At 35.9% G+C, this 20,598-nt stretch overlaps 1 protein-coding gene across 2 annotated transcripts in view; it reads right to left on the bottom strand.

The window, feature by feature from the left end:
* Positions 1-1,852: 1,852 nt before the first annotated feature.
* The window catches only part of SLC30A9 (solute carrier family 30 member 9), a 49,044-nt gene continuing 30,298 nt past the window's right edge, over positions 1,853-20,598 (bottom strand). Inside the window, exons 16-18 of one of the 2 annotated variants that reach the window (XM_074866071.1) lie at positions 16,893-17,022; positions 14,406-14,519; positions 1,853-12,902 (exon numbers count right to left, since the gene is read on the bottom strand). In XM_074866071.1, the coding sequence (XP_074722172.1) occupies positions 12,858-12,902; positions 14,406-14,519; positions 16,893-17,022 (289 nt within the window). In that variant the 3' untranslated portion in view covers positions 1,853-12,857. The remainder of the gene's footprint in view (positions 12,903-14,405; positions 14,520-16,892; positions 17,023-20,598) is intronic. The other variant, XR_012628664.1, reaches the window with a different exon arrangement.

Genomic DNA, 20,598 nt, shown 5'->3' with positions numbered 1-20,598 from the left:
GTGACAGCCATCACAACTGGTTCTCACTATAAAATAGATATTAAAAGTTTTAGACTTAGATTTATATAAAGGGCTAAAGGTTGTCTTTTGCATTAAATGCTTGTTTGGTATGAAGCACCAGCAAGCACAGTGAAAGATTATGAAGAATTCAAGTATGAATATAATATAAATCATTTTCACCTCAAAATATAACCACATATATTTATGTGCTGGTTAGATAGAAACACCGCTCATAGAAAGTAACCATCTGCAATCTTAAGACCTGGATTTTCAAGCAGTGAAGTTTAAATCCTGTTTTAATTCAAAATTCAGTGACAGCTGAATGTCTCCTGTTCTCTTAAATGCTTTAGAAAATCCCAGCTCCAAATAATTTGTAGAGGAATTACGGTGACATTCACCATTCCAAACCCCTTCTGCTGGGCTGTGAAGCAAGACGGGCCTGACCGCAGGCTGGTGTCATCCATTAGAAACGGTTGCTAAATATTTCCATTACAAAACAATGCTTTTGAGTACCTATAATGTTGCAAAACTAACTGGGACTGGGCTGGTATCTTCTAGATCAGGGGCTTCAGCATACTGTGTTTTTTGTGAAGATCCTCATTAGTGAAAACCTTTATTAGTGAACCCCTCACCAAAATAATTTCAAGTGATTCTGGGAAATGTAGGTAAAAAAACTGTGTTAATCCCTCTGAAAAAAATGTGTAATTAACTTCTCTTTAGAAAGCTTTGTCTTCCCAGAATTTTGCGCAATGACTTGAAACATCAGAGGAAGGAGTAAATGGGAATGGGCTATGAGGGAAACCGATGGGGTGGTGGGGCAGTACAGGCAGAAAACCGGCAGTGAAGGCTGGCAGGGAAGGAGTAAGGAAGAGGTTCCTGGGATGGGGGAGAAACAGAACCGAAGGGGAACAGGCAGCACCGTTGAGGGGTGTAATTCAGTAATGTCACATTTTGTCATTCTTCCACTAAATACCTATTAAACATACTGGCAAGGCTATAATCAAACCGTGTTCCTGCTCTGCCACAGTGCTGGTCCATTCAGAAGCATGGCCCACCACTGCTGGCAGTTATGCATTTGCTCAAGTACTAAGATAATATCCCCGAAAAGGACCTTTAAGGTCAAAGTCAGTCATTGAATGTTATGCACATGAAGAAATTTAGTTTTTACCTCTTGCTTAGAACAAGCTCATGTGCAAACTCACATTATAAAAGTCTTTGTAATCTTCTTTTACTAAGACTACTCAAGTTCCAAAATCTAGCCCTCAGTTCAGCTAGGCAAGGAATTGCTGTTTTCTCTGCCACTTTCCCTCTGCTGAGGCACTCCTGTTACCGAAGCCAGTGGAAGGAGTGTCAGAATAGGAAGTGCTTCCATCATGGTGAGGAGCCTGAAACATCAGAGTCGCAGGGAACACAGCATGAAGTGGCATGTTTCAACCTTCAGCCTGCTGTGCCCAAAACTGGGATAGTTCTTCTTTCATAAGGGTTTTGTGAAGATTAGTGCTACTGAAGAACCAGAGCTATAGTGCTAAGCACAAAGCCCTTCAAGACAGTAACAAGCCTGCCTGAAGAGTAGTTTGAGTGCCTGCAGTACATAAAACCAAGCCACAGACCAAATGGTGAGGATAAAACAAAACACCAAATCACCGCTGAAGGAGCAGCATCCTCCTGCAGAAGGCTGGGACACGGGGCAACAGCAGCATTGTAGACATAAGGGCTCCCAGGCACAAAGAGACTGAGATACATTTGCACAGCAGCATTAATTTTCCTCTCTCCTGACATCGGAGTCCTCACAACACTCTCTTCACAATGTTCTCTTCTCATAGCTTTGCAATCAACCAGCTCACACAGCATGGACAACAAGACTTGCAAAGTTTAATGTTCGTTTGTAAACATGCACATAGATGATACTGCAAAAAGAACAGAGAAGAACGAACTTGTCTTTCCTTACCTGTCACTTACTCATGGTGCTCATCTGCACCATGGGTGACTACGAACAGTCTCCAAGTGCTTCAGCAGGAGGAAAGCAGGAATACAGCTCCAGGTGACAATCAAATAAATCTTAGTTACTGATACAGCAAACAAATACCACTGATGTGACTTGAGCACTTGAGTGGGGCCTATTTAAATCAAAGGCTCTGTCTTGCTTATTTCCTAGCAAGTTCATATATGAACAGCTCTCCATAGATAAATCCTCCCTGCTGCAGTGTGGAGTCCCTTGGAATACTTGACAGATCTCTGTCTAGGACCTTGCCCTGTCAATACAAAAACCCTCCTCCAAAGACTCTTCAGCATCCGAAGTATAAAAGCAGCTTCTACTGCAGATGTATGGCGTTAAGGAAGAAAAAAAAAAAAATCCACACCAGCAGATTAACTACCTGAGTCGAAAGAGAAAAAAAAAAAAAAATCTGACATTAACTTACATAACAGTGTTGGGAAAAGGCTAAAAAACCTTTTGTCCTCAAAAACACTAAACTCTCCCATTCATCTGGCAGATATAATTGCCACAGGCAAGGCAGTCTTTGTAGGAAAATGGAAAGTAACAGGTTTGCTAATGACTCAAAGTAGTTTCCCATTAGAAAAGTTAATATTAAATTTAGTTCCCATTTAGGAACAGGGTCAGTAGTACAGCAGAAAATGTCTAATTAAACCTTTGAAAAATGCCTTGTAGTAACATCAGTGAAAAACTGAAAAATCTTCTTGCAAAAGGATGTGAACCTGAAAGAGCCAACAACTGAACGACGTATTGAACTGATGGAAAGAGGGATTTTTTTGTAAAGGATAATCCAAAATGAGAAGCAGAGCAGCAAGCAGTTCTAACACAGTCTAATGACAAAAGGAATGTGAAAGAAACACCCAGGCTACCTTTCCCATTCACAGCATCAGAAAGACAGTTCCAGGGTTAGACTGATCTCCAAGAAAAAAAATATTAACCTTGGCACATTCATAAACCCACCTAACGCTAGCCAGAACATCACTGCGCATCTCCCCTGATGATCCAGAAGCATCCAGTTGTCTACTGAGAAGATGGAGCTCTTAGAACATAGACTCTGGAAAGCCTCTTCCACCTAAACCCCTTATTTTGAACCACCTGGAGACTGAAGTTATATATTGAAGGTCAAAATGGAGTAAATCAGTGCATAAAGTGGAAGGAGCACAAAGAGTCAAAGTCCACAAGCTTTGCATAGGCCTAGCTAAAAGTAGTCCTTTGCTAAGTTCTCTGTGATGAGTATTTACCTATTTCCTCTGATCAAAACCTAAGTTCTTAGTGCAAGCAACACATCTGAGATGTTTAGAGAAGCTGGGGACAATTAGGTTCTAAGAAAGCTTGGCTTTCTTCAATAACAGAAGAAAGAACAAACATTATCCTATTTATGCTCAGAGGGAATTAAGAAATGTGAACAGCATATCTATTCAGGAGCTTCACTCCACCAACAGACGTAAGTGCTTGGGGTCATAAGTAGGTATATCATGGAAATTTTGTACAACCACAACTTGCAAGAACATTTCCTCATTCAAATTCAACAATTACCAAAGCAAACATTATTTATTTCATGTCTATTGCCACGGGACCAATTCTTAAAAGGCAGAGATCTCATTCAACTTTAAGAAAAAAAACACCACCACAAATGTGGCTCATTCTCTCTCATCCTTTATCTCTTGTATTTAATTGACCAATGCCTGCTGAAATTAAAGACTGCAAAAAAGACTTCTCCCATGAGAAACTTGTCCCCAGAACTAGACTTGAGGTGCTTTGCCAGTGCCTCAACTTTAGTCTGAGGCTAGGGCTGGAAGACCACCATGCAAGAGGGAGGTATATTATTTTCATTGTTCTCTGCTTAATTTTGTTCTGCTGGGGATACATCATTTTGATCCTTTCTCCAGATGGAACGGGGCTAAAAAATGGGCTGTCAAGAGAAACTGAGCTGCCAAAAGTATTCTCCCAGAGGAATTAATCTGAGCTCAGCCCTGGGTGTCTTGCTTAGGCATCAGCTTTTGGTAAGGATTAGCACTGACATACCTTTAATTTATCCTTAGCATACAGAAGTCAAAATTATGCATCCTGAGCAAACAAAAGTGAGCCAAAGAACGTGAAAATAATCATCCATCTCTATCCAGGTCACTTGAAAATTTTCTGTTATGTACACTGGAGATTGAGGATATCAAAGCAATAAACTTTGTCATAAAACTATTCAAACTTCGCCCTGCTGTGAAGAGCATCCCTTCCATTATTGTTAACTTCTTTAGCTTCCACTGTAACACATGATGGTATAGCTCAGGTATCCCCTTGTAAGGTGTCTTGCTTAATATACTTGTGAAGTTAACTGTTTCATCACTCAGTTTTCCCTACCTTCTTCCTCTAATGCCAGTCAGTCTGAATGACTGAAGATGTAAGAGGAGCCACACAGGGTTGAGCCACAGGTCTGTTAAACCTCTCTATGCTGTCTCTGCCAGCAGCTGGATGAAAACATAGGGCAGAACAGAGACCACCACAAGTTTGGTCTTCTCAAAGACAGCCTCACTGAAAAGTCTTCCTTTCATCAAGGTTTCAAAATTGTCCGAATTCATTAGAACCTTCTTCCACAGTATTTTATTTTTGCTAAGATATCGGTTCTCTTTCATGAGAAACACAATCAGCAAGGTACAAATCTACAAGCAAAGATACCTACATACAATTATAACATGCAGAGACACAAGTTCACGTACAAATGTATTTTATGTGTACGAAATGCAAGATGGATTTTCTTTATTACTGCAGCTTTCTTTGGAAAAAAACATTTCAACCCTAAACTTAATGCTTTGTGTATCTAGAGTGGCCTGATTTATTTCAATGCTATTTAGTCAGTATTTCTGGGAAAAAAACAATTCTCTAAAACACTATCAATTTACACTAGAGCACTGAGTTTTAAGCCACCTCATTTGTAGGAAAGAGGACCTAGAAAAGATCCTACTAAGCCCCAATTCAGCACCAGAAGAACTGAAGGAATCTAAATTTAAAAAAAAAGAAGTCACTACAGAACTTGGATAAGTCAATATAGGTAATTTACTAGAGGCCAAACTGGCATGGCTTCTGTGAAGGCAGAAATTACGCCTGTCTCCTAATGTTTACAAAATGTTCAATTCAAATGGTAAAGAAAGGTTTACTTTTCATGATCTTTTAATGAAGTCCCCCATAAAAAATTAGGAAAGACAGACAAAATTGATTCCTGAACAGAACTGTTAAGATAACCTCCAACCAGCTGACTGCAAAGTCCTTCTTCAACCCATTACCAACCGTTTAATAGAATTAATTAAGAATGGCCCTTCAATAAATGCCACAAATGGTAAATAAAGAAAGGATTTTGAAGATTTCAGGTTACATTATGCAAAAAAACAGAACTCTCCCTCTTTCAAAGTGGCTGAGACCATCTGCCTGGTTGTTCAAGGAGCCCAAAAGACAATCCAATATTTGGATTTTTCCCTGCTCATGCAGATTTTGTGCCACTTGGTTCATTAAAAAATAAAAAAAACCAAAACCCAAAACCCAAACCCAAACCAATTAAAAAAACCCCACAAACCAAAACTGTTGGCAATGGTATCACCACCCAAAAATAACATTATTGAACACAGGAGATGAGTTTGAGACAAACATTGCCTTTTGGAATCTGAACACCATACATTACTGTCCAGTGTCCCTGCAAGAAAATCCCTGAAGAAAGGAAGTCTCTTAACTATGAAATGAAACATCTTTAGCAATCTTTCCCGAAATATGTTGCTTGATCACCTTATTTCTGGTATCTGATACCATACAGACAAAAACTCCAGTTTGTCAAGTCTCTCCACTTTATCGTCCAAGCTTCCTACATTTCCAGCCACATACAGACTTTTTTAGACCAATTAGAACTAGTTCTTTCCATAACACTATAAATCACCAGTTTTCATCAGTACTGGTGATAAAAAATGGCATTTTTAATGAACCATATGTTAAATCCTTTCTAAGCTGACTAATTTCAAGTGAACAATACCTAGTTTTTTCTTAAGAGGCCTGGACAACTTTGCTGGGATTGTCAAACTACTGTTATTATGCAAGTCTAATAACATAAACCTAACCTCTTCAAGAAATTCTCCATACCCTTCACTATACAGACGTGCAACCCACCTGTCTCATTGCCTTTCTTCACGTCATCCTTAGATATGGATCAGGACTGGTAGATCAAACTGGAGACAGTGCCAGTGGGGCCTTGGAGCCAGGCAGAGCGAACTTACTCTGTCCCGGGGAAGGAACGGCACTCTTTGGGGGCAGGGGTGCACAGGATGAAAGGCACACAGCTTGGCTAACCCTAGGCAGGTGGCTCACACACTGAGTGTATACTACTTAACAGTGCATACTGTCAACATCACAAACTGACTAACTAGCACAAATAGATGGATATAACCTTTGTTTTGCATTCATAAAATATTGTTATGTCCATCTTGAATTCAGAAACATAGGAAATAATCAACTGCCTAAAGCCAGTGTTATTGCTTACCTTTACAATATAGATATAATTGCTTGAATTAACAGAACGCAACCTTTACTGGCTATGTAACATTTTACTGAGTAATTACAACTTCCAGACATTTTACAGGATGTACCGAATTAAAGTATAATTACAAAAGAAAGAACATATGCATAGAAATATTTAACTGTCTGCACCTCACAAATAAAAATTACTTCCCCATACTAATATGAAGTAACCAAGACACAGAATGAAAAAGCAAATACATGAAAAAGCATGGGCGGGGGGGGGGGGGGGGGGGGGCAGGGAATACATTTGGTTAAAAGGCTGCATGGAAAAACACGTTTCAACTTTGAGATTGCCTTTGAAAGTTCTACCACCAGTGAAAATCTTCACCATTGACTTTCAGATTTAATACAATTTTGTCAATAGCCAAAATGCTTTCCAAGTGCTTCAGGCATTTTTCAAACACTTCTTCTCACACAGTTCTTCAGCATCTTTAATTTGAAGAGAAACTTACCAAAAAAAGTTTATATTACATCATTTATAAAACACTGCATATTTTTTTTCCTGTCTTCAGATTTGAAGCAGCTGATCACAACCTCAAAAGTTTTAAATTTAGGTTACAAAAATCAAATGTATTCTAGAGTGTGGAGCTATATTCCACCTTCTCCCCACAACAGCACTATGAACACTGGCAATACAGAAATCTGGCCAGGCTTACTATTAGTGTAACATTTACAAAAAGTAACCAAGACCTTTTATTTTAATTGGCAGCTTTGATTTACACAGAAAAAAGAAACTGTCCTCAAGAGCTTCATATAATAGAGGATAGAACAACAATTTTCTGCCTATCTACTATAATCTTATAGTAGCTGTCCGTGGTATTTAAAAAATGTACCTCCTTTTCACATTACATTTTGAATGTTTTCTTTTCCTTTTCAGAATGTGATGATTTAACTAGAAATCTTGCTTATCCACAGACATTTAAGCAACTTGAAAAATATGGACTAACATATTCACCAATTACAGTCCATTGCAAGAATTCTGTAGACCTTAGAACACTGCACCTTTTTTTTTCCATAACATCTCCAGTACAGTGCTTCAGTCATTTTCTGCCTGAACCAATTCATTTCCTCTTTAATTCACTCCAGTTCTCATTCCACAATTAAAATTACTCACCCTCCACTGACCAAATACATACCTCACCAACAAAGCTCCAGACGGAGATTATACCATCAGCCTTAGCAATAAGACTAAGAAGGCAAACAGGTTTATACCTAAAAGACTGAATACCGTATTACGAAACAGTTAAAACGGAGGCACTGATTTTCATCACAGAAAAAAAAAAAAAAAGATGAGTTTTTGCTGGGGGTGGGAAAGAGGAATCACCCAACTATCTGAATATTGCTAAGAGAATGTCATACTACATAGTTTTATGCATTCTAATCAAACAACTTCTTACTGTTCTTTTCCTCTCCAATCATAATTTCTTGTTTCTGGACACATTTTTTTAGATTGTGTTCATTTTTTCTTATTCCCAAGTGCTCAACACCTTAGGTTTTTTCCTTCCTTGTATTCTTCTCTTTTTACCACACACTTTGTTATAGTTTCTTTTCTTTTGCTTCAGCAAACCCTGATTGACTACAGCTTCTATAGTCCATACAACCACTTAGAGCTCCTGACACATTTTATTTTCCTCAAAGGACAATGCATTTCAAGAATCTGATTACTGTCCTTTAAAGCCTGGATTCCTATTTCTTTTAATATGTAATAAGGATATAGTCTACTTTTGTTCTTAATTATTTGTGTCTCACTAACAAGAAAGGAAAAATTACTTAAGCTACACAACCCTACTATAAAAAAATCTTTTTTGGTACACTTCGACATCTCACTTGCATTAAGCAGGTAAACTGCAAAGGAGATGTTAGTTGTACTCTCTATTCAAAGCTAACAATGAGAACAGAAGCAGCACAATACTTAGGATAGAAGAAAAAAAGTACATTGTCATTTTATATTCACTTCTGCAATGTAAGCCTTAAGGCATGCACAGAAGTTCAGATTTTGTACAGAAGTCAATATTAATCAATTGTTCTATTCTACCAAACCAAAATGTCTTAAGAACATATGACCATAAAATTAAATACTTTCAAATCTTAAACAATATGCCTCTGTGGATTCTTTTGTAAGAAACACATCTAAATCAGCTTTAGAAAAAGGATTACTTTAGAATTTTCAAAAATTGCTACACTTCCAATATATAAAAGCCTAAAAACTTTGCAGGAAGCCTGTATTCGATGCACTCATCATTAGCAGAGGTACTTCCATAATGCATAATTTTTTCTTTGTTAAGGAAAAAAGATGTCAGCTAAAATGGTAACAAGTGAGGAGAACACAGAATTGCAATCAGTGTATTATCTAAACAAAACATATCTAAAACTCTTCCCTGTATTCCCCCTTATCAAAAAGAAGCCAGTAAAAACCTCTCAATAAAAACTGAGTCTCAGGATATAGCTGAAAAAAACTGCACCTACCAAAATCAGAAAACGTGGTAGCTTTGGCTAACATGATTTGTAGCTTTCAAAACAGCAATCACTGTTGTCAACTATTAATGAACAAGAAGTACAGTTCAAAATCCAGAGACCAAGAGTAGTATCTAGCCCTGCTATTAAAAACATAAGATGCTCATAATGGCTTCCTTCTCTAAGAGTTATGAAAAAAAAAAAATCTGTGTGGGAATTTGAAGGAGAAAAGCAGAGGCTAAAAAACCTTCAGTTCGAGTATGAGTCACAGAGGATAAAGGATGCAAACCTGTCCTTAAAAAAATATGTTCTTCTGTTCCCTGAGTCCCTGCTACTTCTAGACCAGAACACACAACAAACAGTCTCTGTAATACAATAGTCCACTAAAGTATTTACTACTACATGCTTAACAAATGCTTTAGAAAGCGGAGGGGTAGAGGGGGACCACATCCAATACTGAATTTCATAGTGTACAAAGGAAACAATTTAGACTTGAAATTGAATCATGGGGGATTCAGAATTTTATCTCTTATAGAAAAACAAATTCTACAGGAAAACATGCATTATTAGTGTCCAGCCAACTTTGACTTAAAATACATTAAGATCACTCAGTATATTGGAACACTAAGACAATTTTTTCAAACATCACAAGTTTTCCAGAATTATGAGAGATTGTGCACCACATAAGCAATCTTTCAAGAAGCAGAGGGCAGTAGTACTTTGAAAGCAATCTGAAAAAATAGAACCTGCAAGGCCAGTCTACAAAAATAATTTTAAAGACCACACCTTCTTGAAAAATCCTAGAACATAACTTTATTTTTAGCTAAATCCTCACTCCTTTTCCTTAAAATCCTTTTTCTTAAAATCAATCTAAAAGAAACATTATGTAATTTCATTTGTGATAAAGAAAAAATCCACTCCTCCACACTTTATAAGTTTTCTTTAATTCTGAGGATTCTGTCACATAAATGTATTAACTAAACATTTTCCCCAAAAACACTAAAACAAAAGTAAACTAAGTACTGGACCCATGTCACCTCAAGTTTTAGACCATGAAGACAGTTAAGAAAAAAAAGCAGTAAAAATGTCAAAACTGTTACAAACAATTTGCAAGTTATAATATATATTAAAATGTAACAGCCTGGAATTACTTTTCCTTTCCAACCCAACAGGCTCAACGAATCCATATTTTCATCTAAGTGCAAGACACGTAAACTGACAAGGTACTGCCAAAACCAGTCTGCCTTTTTGTGGTACATTACCATCCACATCATTTGTAAAAATGGAACTGGGTCCTCAAACTATGCAACTGTTCTGTACCAAAAACCATTCAAGTTCTGGCTTCTAAATTTAACATTGTGATGCTATAATCAATAACATAATTGGGAGACAAGGATCTGAATTTTATCTTGGAATATAAACAAAAGGTGTGTGGATGGGACGCTTCTGACTCAGATAAGGAAATTAAGATCAGAATTCATGCAAATTACATCTCTGATGAATATGAAAACATTGTAATAGGCTTTTGGAGCAGATGACCTGTAAGAATATAAACTCATGTGTCCCCTCAAACAAGATATGGGAACACTTCAGTATTGAGATAACATTTACTAACCTCTCAGTGAAATTTCTGCCCTGCAAAGTACATACTAACTCTACTCATTCATCAGTAACTCCAACACACAAACCACTTAGTTCACACTGGCTGTCTCCGTCAACCTCCCCAATAAGAACATTTTCCCAGTTTTATTTCTTTTCAGGTTTTTAAGATTTCTGAAATAACGGATTTATTAAAGTGTTCATTCAAATTCAAAATGCATATAAATATTCTAGGAAGAAGGAAAAAGGTTATGCATCATCAGTTTCCAGTGCTCTTCATGAATAAGAGTAACATCAGCAGAATGCATACTGAGATGAGATGAAGTTTACATGGAAGGGTGAGGAGAAAGATAAGTAATTTATAATGTGCTAAAATATACCTTATTTACTCAATACAGTACACTTCCAAATTACCTTTAAACTGCATTTCAAATCATCAGACTTAAATATACTAACTAGTTCTACAATCAGAGAAAACCAGATAAAGTAAGCCTTCTTTTGGACTAGCCATAATAAACTAATACACTATAAAGAAACCACTGGTGAATCGGCATTATGGACAAGGGTACTAAAGAGACCCCTTCACCCACAATTACTGTATGTGAAGTCCTGTCTGTAACTAAATTCTGGAATGTTTTTCTACTTAAAATGACCAGCATGCAAGTGCTTTGCAGTTGTCAAAAGGCATGCTATTTTAAATTCTTGTAATTCACTGGGGACACAGTATGAAAAAAAACATTCTAAAAAGCTTTTAGTCAACTCTGAACATATTGGTCTCCACCATTATTATTTCCTGCAATACTTATAATTTGATCTTAAATTGATTTTTGAGGACTTGTGTTTCATATTAACATTTCTTCTTTCAGCAAGTCAGTCATTACTCAGCAACTGAGTCACTAAGAGGGTCTTATTACCACCTCTCACCCATGAGCAATTCTCATTTTACTGAAATATGTTAAAGTGCATAGAAGATTTTCCTCAGAGTTATTTATATGCAGTTATTTCACTTATACGTCAACTTGCATGATCAGTACTCACGGCCTTACTAATAAAGACTGGGTCTCAAAGAATCCAGTACAATTTGGGTGCCTATTGCAGAAAGTCTTAAGGCTGATTATACACAGTGCTAGAATTGAACATTTCAAAGTTATAAACTCTGAGGACTTATCTCAGGGTTGTGGAGAACCACTAATAAAATTATTTTACTTTCCCAGACAAGCAAGGTCAATTCTTAAAAAACACAGAGTGGTTTAGAATTCAGGTAATAGATAATGCCTAGACATAAATAAATTAGAAATACAATGTATTCATTTGTTTAATTATAAATAGTTCTAATACATTTTTTACTATTGTAACTTCCAACTATATCTCATACACCTTCTAGCAAAGACCGTATCTGGCAATAACAGCCTATTAGAAGTATAAAAAGCCAAAAATGCCAGGTAACTTTTAATAAGCACTACCATAAATATCTCTCAGATTACATCTGAAGATACTTACAAATAAGAGAACAAGTGTCAAAGTAGGAAAAAAGAACAAAATTTAAACAGAGGAAGTTCACTGAAATCTCTACACAGCAACTTCTTCACAGTAACGTAACATACTCTGGCTAGCCACAAACAGCTGACGCCACTGAGGAGAAAAACCTTATTTTTCTGAAGTGCAGCTGGTAATCACAAGGGTGGCAAAAAGCGGGTTTCCAGGTCATGGTACTTGAGAGAAGGCCAGTGCCCGTTTGAAAGAATTTATCTCATAGAAAAGAAAAACTGTGAAACAATCACACAGCTGAAATATTACAATTAGTTTAAGGTTGGCAGGTTCCACTGGAACAAACTCTTCCTAGCTAATCTTAATATCTCCCAAGAACCTTGAATGATATCTTGAAAGAAACTAAAGAAGTGCAAACTGGCTGCAAAGGGACACATATGGAAAAACTAAGTGTGTTGTATATTTTCAGGCAGCTATATTTGCATAACTAAACCTCAAGTCTTAAGTTCTGGATTGCAGTAAATATACTCCGACAGACTCTCCTGCGGAATTTTAAGTCAAGCAGCTTTTTAAAACTGATTTTGCCATGGAAATTTTTGTCTGCGCGTCTAGAGCTCTCCCAGAAACAGAAACAGTGCTAACAGTCCAGGAAGCCTACAGCAAAAGTAAGCGAGGTATAGTGCTGAGGTCACTGCAATTTCAGAAGCTTTTTCAGCCCTTTACATGACTTCTTTCCCAAATGGTAGCAACCTGAAGATTTCTTCTGCCAAGCCTATAGTATCTCCAAATCCACATGACGAACATCAGGATTTCGTTGCTGAAATAAAATTTTTTAAAAAAATACATTTTTATTGAAAACATTCAAATACTTTTTTTGCAAATGGATACAAATAATGTATTTCTGGTATGATGTTGGCAACTGGGTAACAAATCCCCTTTTCTGGTAATATAGGAACTATTTTAAAATGAGGAATAGCTTCAATGAACACTGCCCATGTTATAAGCAATTATATAAGGCAATTATATAAGGCTAAGTCATCTTTTTATCTGACAAATACTTTTCAATATCATAAATAAATTAGTTCTTATGCTTTATAAAGGATGAAGCAGCTCTCTTGATTTTAAAAAGGCAGTTTTTATATAAAACTGTCCAAATAAACATACATATATATATATCTCACTTTTAAAAAGTTTTAACAGATACTTTCCTGAAAAATGGATAATATTGCTGAAATAACCTATTCTATGTTATTTTGTTCTAAGCCATTTATAAATATTCAAAATATTGTTTCTGTTAAGAAATATGCATTTTCTGATATTGTAGAAATGTTATTGTCATTATATGGATTGTATAATCCATGAAAGGTTTACGGACAAAATCATCCAGCATGTGAACCTGACTAGCATATTTAGTAAAGCATATTCAACAGCAACACAATCACTGAAATCCCTGCCTATACCAAAAAACAGTATTCATGTTTATAAAATAATTAGTCATGATCCTACTCCTCAAAAACCATGAAGAACTGGATCTGCTCGTGCAATTAAAAATAATATTTTTATTTTTAAACAACACCACTTGAGGGGTAACTAAAACTAGAATATTTATCAAATATAACAAGCAAGGACAGACATGCTCTGGAGCAGTGTCTCCTGGTGACCAGAAAAGGCAGTCATGACAGGACTGTATTTGTCTGGCAATCAGTACACTTATAGTTCTGTATTCATGCTAGAAACGTTAAGACTAACAGCCACAATGTAATTATAAAATTAAAAATTGAAAAAAATCCTTTGTTGCATCAACCAAAGGATATTTAAATCACAGAATGAAAAAAGAACTAATGATAAAGTTACGACTGGTTTACAAAAGTAAACACTGTACTGCTTCAACAAGAGCAAAAAATGTTGTGTAAAGCCCTTATCACACACTGATATATTTGATACAAAGCTAAGTACCAGATTAAAAAAAAAAAAAAGGAAATTTGCTTCTTTACAACCAAAACAGAATTCAACAGTCTGTAAATAACCTGACATTCTGAGAATACAGTAACAAAGACACAATCAGGTCGTATTTCAAGAAAATATTGTTCTACACGGGTATAAAACTGAACAAAATACGTAACAAACTGATTAATGGCAAAGTAAGGGTTTGCTGCTGGTCAGAACTTAGTTAATGATATTATAGCAAGAAAATTTGCATTAGGATTATCAACCACTTCCCCTCTCCCATATTTACAAACAAAATCCCAAAATGCAGATGCAATGATATTGTTTAAAATATATATCACAGAATAAGCACTAATACGTAGCTAAATTTTACCTTTAGGTCTTTCTCAAGTCTGTCTACTTCAGCTCCCAGTGTGTCAATGATATTCTCACCATGCTTAAGCATGAAGGCTTCCAATTCTTCAAGGGTTTTTACTTGTTGAATTTCCTAGGAAGAAATCAAATTTAAGAGGTTCAGATGAGGGAAAGAAAAGAAAGAAATAAGACTACAGAGGGTCCTGACATATTTCAAGTGGGGGGAAAAAACAACACCGAAAAACCCAATCACTTTTCAGCTTTTGCCATTTCCTTTCAAAACATCATCTGTTCTTATGTCTCAAAGACACAGAAAAGTAGCATCTATTCAATGAAAACAGATGGCTTACCATTACACCTATACTTGATATAAAACCTTCTTCTATCTTTAATGGATTATTTTCCAAATAAGTTTAAAGAATTTCATTAATTTTCAGAAGTTTCTGGGGTATCCCTTGCTCACAGCAAGGCAGAGCAGGGTGCCCCTGTGTACTCATTCCTCAATTTCATGCATTCTTGCTATACCATTACAATGCTTACTCCAGCTCATCTGAAAATTCACAAGGATTACTATGAATGCTGCTGTAAATATGGCTCCTCCATAATATCAAAAAACTCAAAGATAGTTGATAGGAAGTCAGACTAGGAGACTCATAGCCTACGAGACTGAAAGAATATGGTTAAGGAAGACAGGATGCTATGTTCCTCCCTCAAAAAAACCCAGAGACATCAGAAGCATCAAAGCAGGTATTACAGCATTGTCATGAGCTTTCCTTGGAGGTCTCACACCAAGCTGCCCAGAAGCCATTTGCCTTGTAGTGTCTCAGCCATAGTTTAGGCAATACAGCTGCAGTATGTTTAGGACAAATAGGTTACTGCTAACAGACAAATTATTAAATAGCTAATTCTTCTTGTGTATACAACTACAATGTATCAATTTCTCCCCCCCCCCCCCATTACTCTAAAACTGAAGAGGAATAATGTAATTGAGTGAGCTTAAAAGATATCCCAGCCACACTAACCTATGACAATGATCACAGCAAGTCTAACAAGAAATTAGATTAATCTCAACGGCAGCATTTCAAACAATATTTCACAACTTTTGAAAGAGTAATGCTGATAGCAATGCTAGTTGAATGAGCTAGTTATTTGAAAAACTAGAGATCAAAAAGCAAGCACTATGTCTGCCCTTGACTTCGGGTGGCTGAGTCCTGCTGAAAGCAGCCATCCTTCAACAATGGTTTTGTAGCTGATGTGAGGTTACTATATAAAACTACAATGACCTGTGTAAAAAATCAGGAAGAACTCTTCCAACAATACTAGTTGGAAGAACCAGCAAAGGTCGTATGCATTTGTCAAACGGAATAGGGGTAAAGAAAAAAAGCTAACAAGGCCTTGAAAAGAAACACAGTGCACTAAACAGCTGCAACAACAAAACAACTGAGACTTGGCAATGTAAAACCAAGCAGTGCCTCAGCTGTACAAAGCCAATAGCACCCTTTCTCTCAAAAATGTATTAAATTGAAATCCAATACATGAACAGACCACATATTGCACTATATATAATATACATACATTCTTATTTTGACATTAAAGGGCAGTACTTTTTAAAAACTGGAACACTGACTAATGGTTTAAAAAAACTGCAGTAACTTAAATGTAAACTCAGATAACTTCTAAGTCATGTTTAACAGAAAACATAAAATGCAGACATCTGACATCTACTTCTCATTCTGAAAGGGTAGCGAAGAAAGAAATCTTGTAGGTACACAAGCAAATGTATAGAAGCAAGTCACTGGTGAAAATGGGTAAGCAAGCAAAACATTTTGCCCACGCAAAACTCTCCTTGTAATTTAAATAAATTATCTTCATACTTCATAGCTTTGCCATGTAGAACCCAGCTGAAAGCAGTTTTGCATTTCTGTATTGAAGAGAGGGAATAAGAAAAGCTACTCTGAATGACACTAAAATCAGAGACAGACACTTACTTAAGGGTGGTTAATTGTTAAATGCTGTCAAAATGCTAAGTCATGGGATGCAAGCAATCCACATTCAAGCCTAGTTTGAAGAACAGGATCTGTAAACCGTAACACTGCTTCTTCAGCACCCAAGGCGAATGGCTGTGCCGAAACAGATGCTTATTCTCACGTGAGCCTTCCAGTTTTAACTAGAGATCTTGTAATTCAGTAAAAATTTATTGGAAGAATTATGTTCTCATTAAAACTATTTTGGACAAATCTGTACTTTCTAACAAAAAAATGAAAAAAAATCTGCCCTCCTCCTAACTCAGGCCCTACTCGGCGGAACGCGGCTCTATTTCAGCAGCACATGATACAATTCTGTGTACAGATACTTAACACACTAACACAAAGTAAAAACATCTGCAATCCTTCAAAATGAAGTGGAATATATCTTACCTACTTGAAAATCTTGGTTTTAGACATACTTGAAATTGGAAGGTAAATATAAAATACTGGATGTTACAAAATATTTTTTTAAAACATACTTGTAGCAGCTGTTCAATGTCTTGTTTTTCCAGGTAAGAACGAGTAACAACCCGTCCATCAAAGTCTACTTCTGCCTTGAATCTCACTTTGCTCATTCCCATGTCTGTGGCTTTAACATCATGAATTGCTCTGAAACACATAATTTTTAAAGAAATATAGAACAACATAAAACAAACAACTAGCTAGTTTGACTTCGGAGGTTAACAATATCGTCACAGTAAAACGATCCTGTAATTTTAAAAGGCCACTGCCTTTGACTTAACATATCCTGGCTTTGCCACAGCACACTTCCGTTAAATACTGATTTATATTTAACCGGTTATATCACTTCCACAGATATCTGCTACACCAACATGTCTATAAATGGTTTGCTGCATTAAAAGACAGACTACAAGAAGCATTGCAGATTTAAAACTACACTAATAGTACCAAAAAAAACCCCACACCCAATCCCACAATAGAAAGTGAGAACTTCCCTATTCTGAGTTAAACTTTTAAATTCAACTTATTTGCTACTGCATAAAAGTTTTTGTGCATATACATGTACATGACGCTAGTTAACAATCTCTTAAGCACCCCCAATGCTGAGGTAAGAAACAATAACCTCCTGTCAATTACTCAAAGCACACATTGCAATTACAGAAGTGTCCTTTCCTAGGTAATTACAATTTGTAAAGACATGACCTTTTAGAGAATCTTCTATTCAAAGTTACATTTGTTATAAGAAAAAGTTATGAGTATTGTGTTTGGAACTAATTTTTGATCGTACTGAATTATTCATCACAACTAATCACAGTACAGCTGTTTGTAAATGCTGAAAATGTGTATTTATTTGAAGGTTCCTAATAGATACTAGAACACAAATGATGCATTATGTTTATATTTTGGTCCTTTGAAAACTTATGTTTTTCTATAGCATAGTTTTGTTGCAGTTTGTTAGATAAACTCCATGACGTGTGAATATAGGTAATGAACAAAAAGCCCTCTATTTTTCAGAGAAATAAGGTATGAAGCAAACTCAGAACCCAAACATATTGTGGTGCATTTCACCAGTGGAATAAATATAAAATGAAATCATAAAATAAAATACTCTTTTTTTTTTTTAATTCAGATTAACACAAACTTAGTTCATCATTAAAGCTAAGTAGACTTTAAAATTGCCACTGCAGAGTAAGTTTCCACATTTTTCTATCAAAATATCACAAAATTTAGATTCAGCAATAAAGCTCGCTTGATGAAAAGTACTAAACTTTTTTTTCACCTTAATTTTACTAAGTTGTGCAATTTCACAGCATCTTTAAATTTAGCATGCCTTTTGTCTTAAGCAAATTTACTCTTCCCAACTAGAAATGTTTCTTCTCATCTGAACATTTATAAATCAGAATTAACTTCACAGGCAGCGCAGGAAGATAACATGTATTTTGGAAGTAGCCTGATAGAGCGAACAGCCAACAAAGGACACGAGGCAGAAATTTAAGATGAACAGTCACAGGAAATGTTTATGGAATATTTCTTGTAATACTTGGGGTGGAGGAGGGGTAAGCACATTAAAAAAGAAACAGAACATGAACTAAACATAGAGACACCAAAAAATACATCTTAGTAAACATTTGAACAGATTAAAAGAATTACCAGCTTACTAGTAGAAATAAAGAATTTCCAGCTCCAATCAAATTTACACAACTATTCTGTGGGAAGCTACCAAATCAAAACAGTATTAACTGGAATAACCTAACTGGCATCAAACTACTTCCTCACACAAGAGGGTATTTAAGATAACAGATGTGGTTCAATGAGGGTTATGGAAGAGAATTTGAATCCGTGTGATTCAAAAATGCTGAAGATATTTCAAGTGCCTATCAGAGCTAAGCAAGAAGATAACAAGAGATATTTGAGATTCTTATTAAGCAGTAACCTGATAAAATTCAGTGGAATGATGCATATTCTGTAAATGTGAAGGAAAAAAGTCTACCTTACTGCTTATAATCTGTCCAGAAAAGATAAGATAGTGAGTCAGGAGGAGAAAAATCACTAATAATTCAAAAATACAAATGTGTATGCTAAAACTTAAGCTACAAAGTTTGCTTATGGAAGCTTCTGGATGGCTAGCAGACACTATCAATTCAAACTAGGGAAAAAAGCAAGTTTCACATTAAAGAAAAATTTGTCAGAGGACATCAAGTTACTGGTTTTGAGCCATAAATTGTAATACTTTTTCCTTCCTCCAAACCAGAATGCCAGATTTTCAGCACAAAGGTAGCATTATTACTGAATAGCTGTTACAATTAAGTAAAAATTAAAGATTAAACTGTCACTAAGAATAGTTTATGCCTAGGGATCCATGATTATATTCCATAAGAACAAAATCAGGACAGTCTGTACCACATCATATGTTTTCTTTCACAATTCTGAAAGCCTAATCTCCTACACTTCAGTTAAGATGAACACAAGAAAGATTTAGGCACCAAAGGTGTGAATGAGAATTAAGAATGGAATGTTTGTATAGCAAAAAATAAAATTAAATCATTTTCCAGCTGAGAACAACTCTGACTGAAAGCCCATTCTGGATCACAAATGAAATAAAGGCTAACACTAGAAATTAACAAGCAAAATTAAAAGAAAGGGGAAATAAATAGCAATGAGCCTAAAAAAGAAATTATGAAGTCTAGAAAACTGATAGAAGCATAAAGAAAAGCCATTGTGTGTGATGCAAACCAACATTTTCTAAATATGGCAAAACCAAAGGATAACCTGGAAACAAGCCTGCTACTAGATGGAAATGGTAAAATTGTTACTGATGATACAGAATACACAGAAACATGCAATAATCATTGTTTTCTTGATCTAAAAAAGCAAAACAATATATTAGTACAACAAAGCATTTCCCTATTAGTAGCAGAGAAGCATACTGGATATTTAAAAGGAAAAACATGCTTCTAATTCAGCAGGCTCCATAACTTTCATTCACGAGTAAAAAGAACTAAGAATAACTGTGAAGGCCAATTAATTTTTCATCCTGCAATACTGATAAGAATGAAAAAAAAAGAGTAGATTAACAACACTGTGCTGAAACTTAAGAACAGCAAATGAGGCAATCCATTTAACTAAAGACAACTTCACCTGACAACTCAAGGAAAAATAGTGAAAAAGGTGGGGAAAAAAAATTAACAGCATGAATTCCAGTCTTTATGGTTGTAAGGAATGTAGGTCTTGTCAAACAATCCTGATTAAAAAAAAATAATAATCAAGATTTAGCTGAAAAAAAAAAAAAAGATCAACACCACAGATTATTTATTTTAGTAGTACAGCAATCAGTACTGTCTGATAAATCAAATACTTCATAATTAGCAGCAGAACATGATGTTCAGGCAAGCTACTCTTGGAATGGTAAGTTAAGTGGTGGTGGTGCTGATGGGGCAGGAGGGAGCAGAAGTCAGAGCCTCTAGATCCTTTGGTCAATTTGGATCTAAAATACCTTCTGATGAATACTAAATGATTCCTTAATATATCCCCTTCATATATGGCAGAACGCATCTGAAAATAAAGATTGCAAACCCTCCCTGAAAGAACAAGGGAGGACTGTTCTGAGAAGCAGCAACTGCGAAAAGGATTGCATTAAGAACTTAGATACAGTTTGATAGCTGAAAAGCCTGAAAGGTTGAAATAAAAAGAGCAAATATTAGTCACAGCTTTAGAAGCAGACCA

This window comes from Strix uralensis, chromosome 4, assembly GCF_047716275.1.
Source record: "Strix uralensis isolate ZFMK-TIS-50842 chromosome 4, bStrUra1, whole genome shotgun sequence".
In the NCBI taxonomy this organism is placed as follows: Eukaryota; Metazoa; Chordata; class Aves; order Strigiformes; family Strigidae; genus Strix; species Strix uralensis.
Note: the sequence above shows the minus strand (reverse complement) of the source record. Positions and strands in the feature narration are given on the sequence as shown.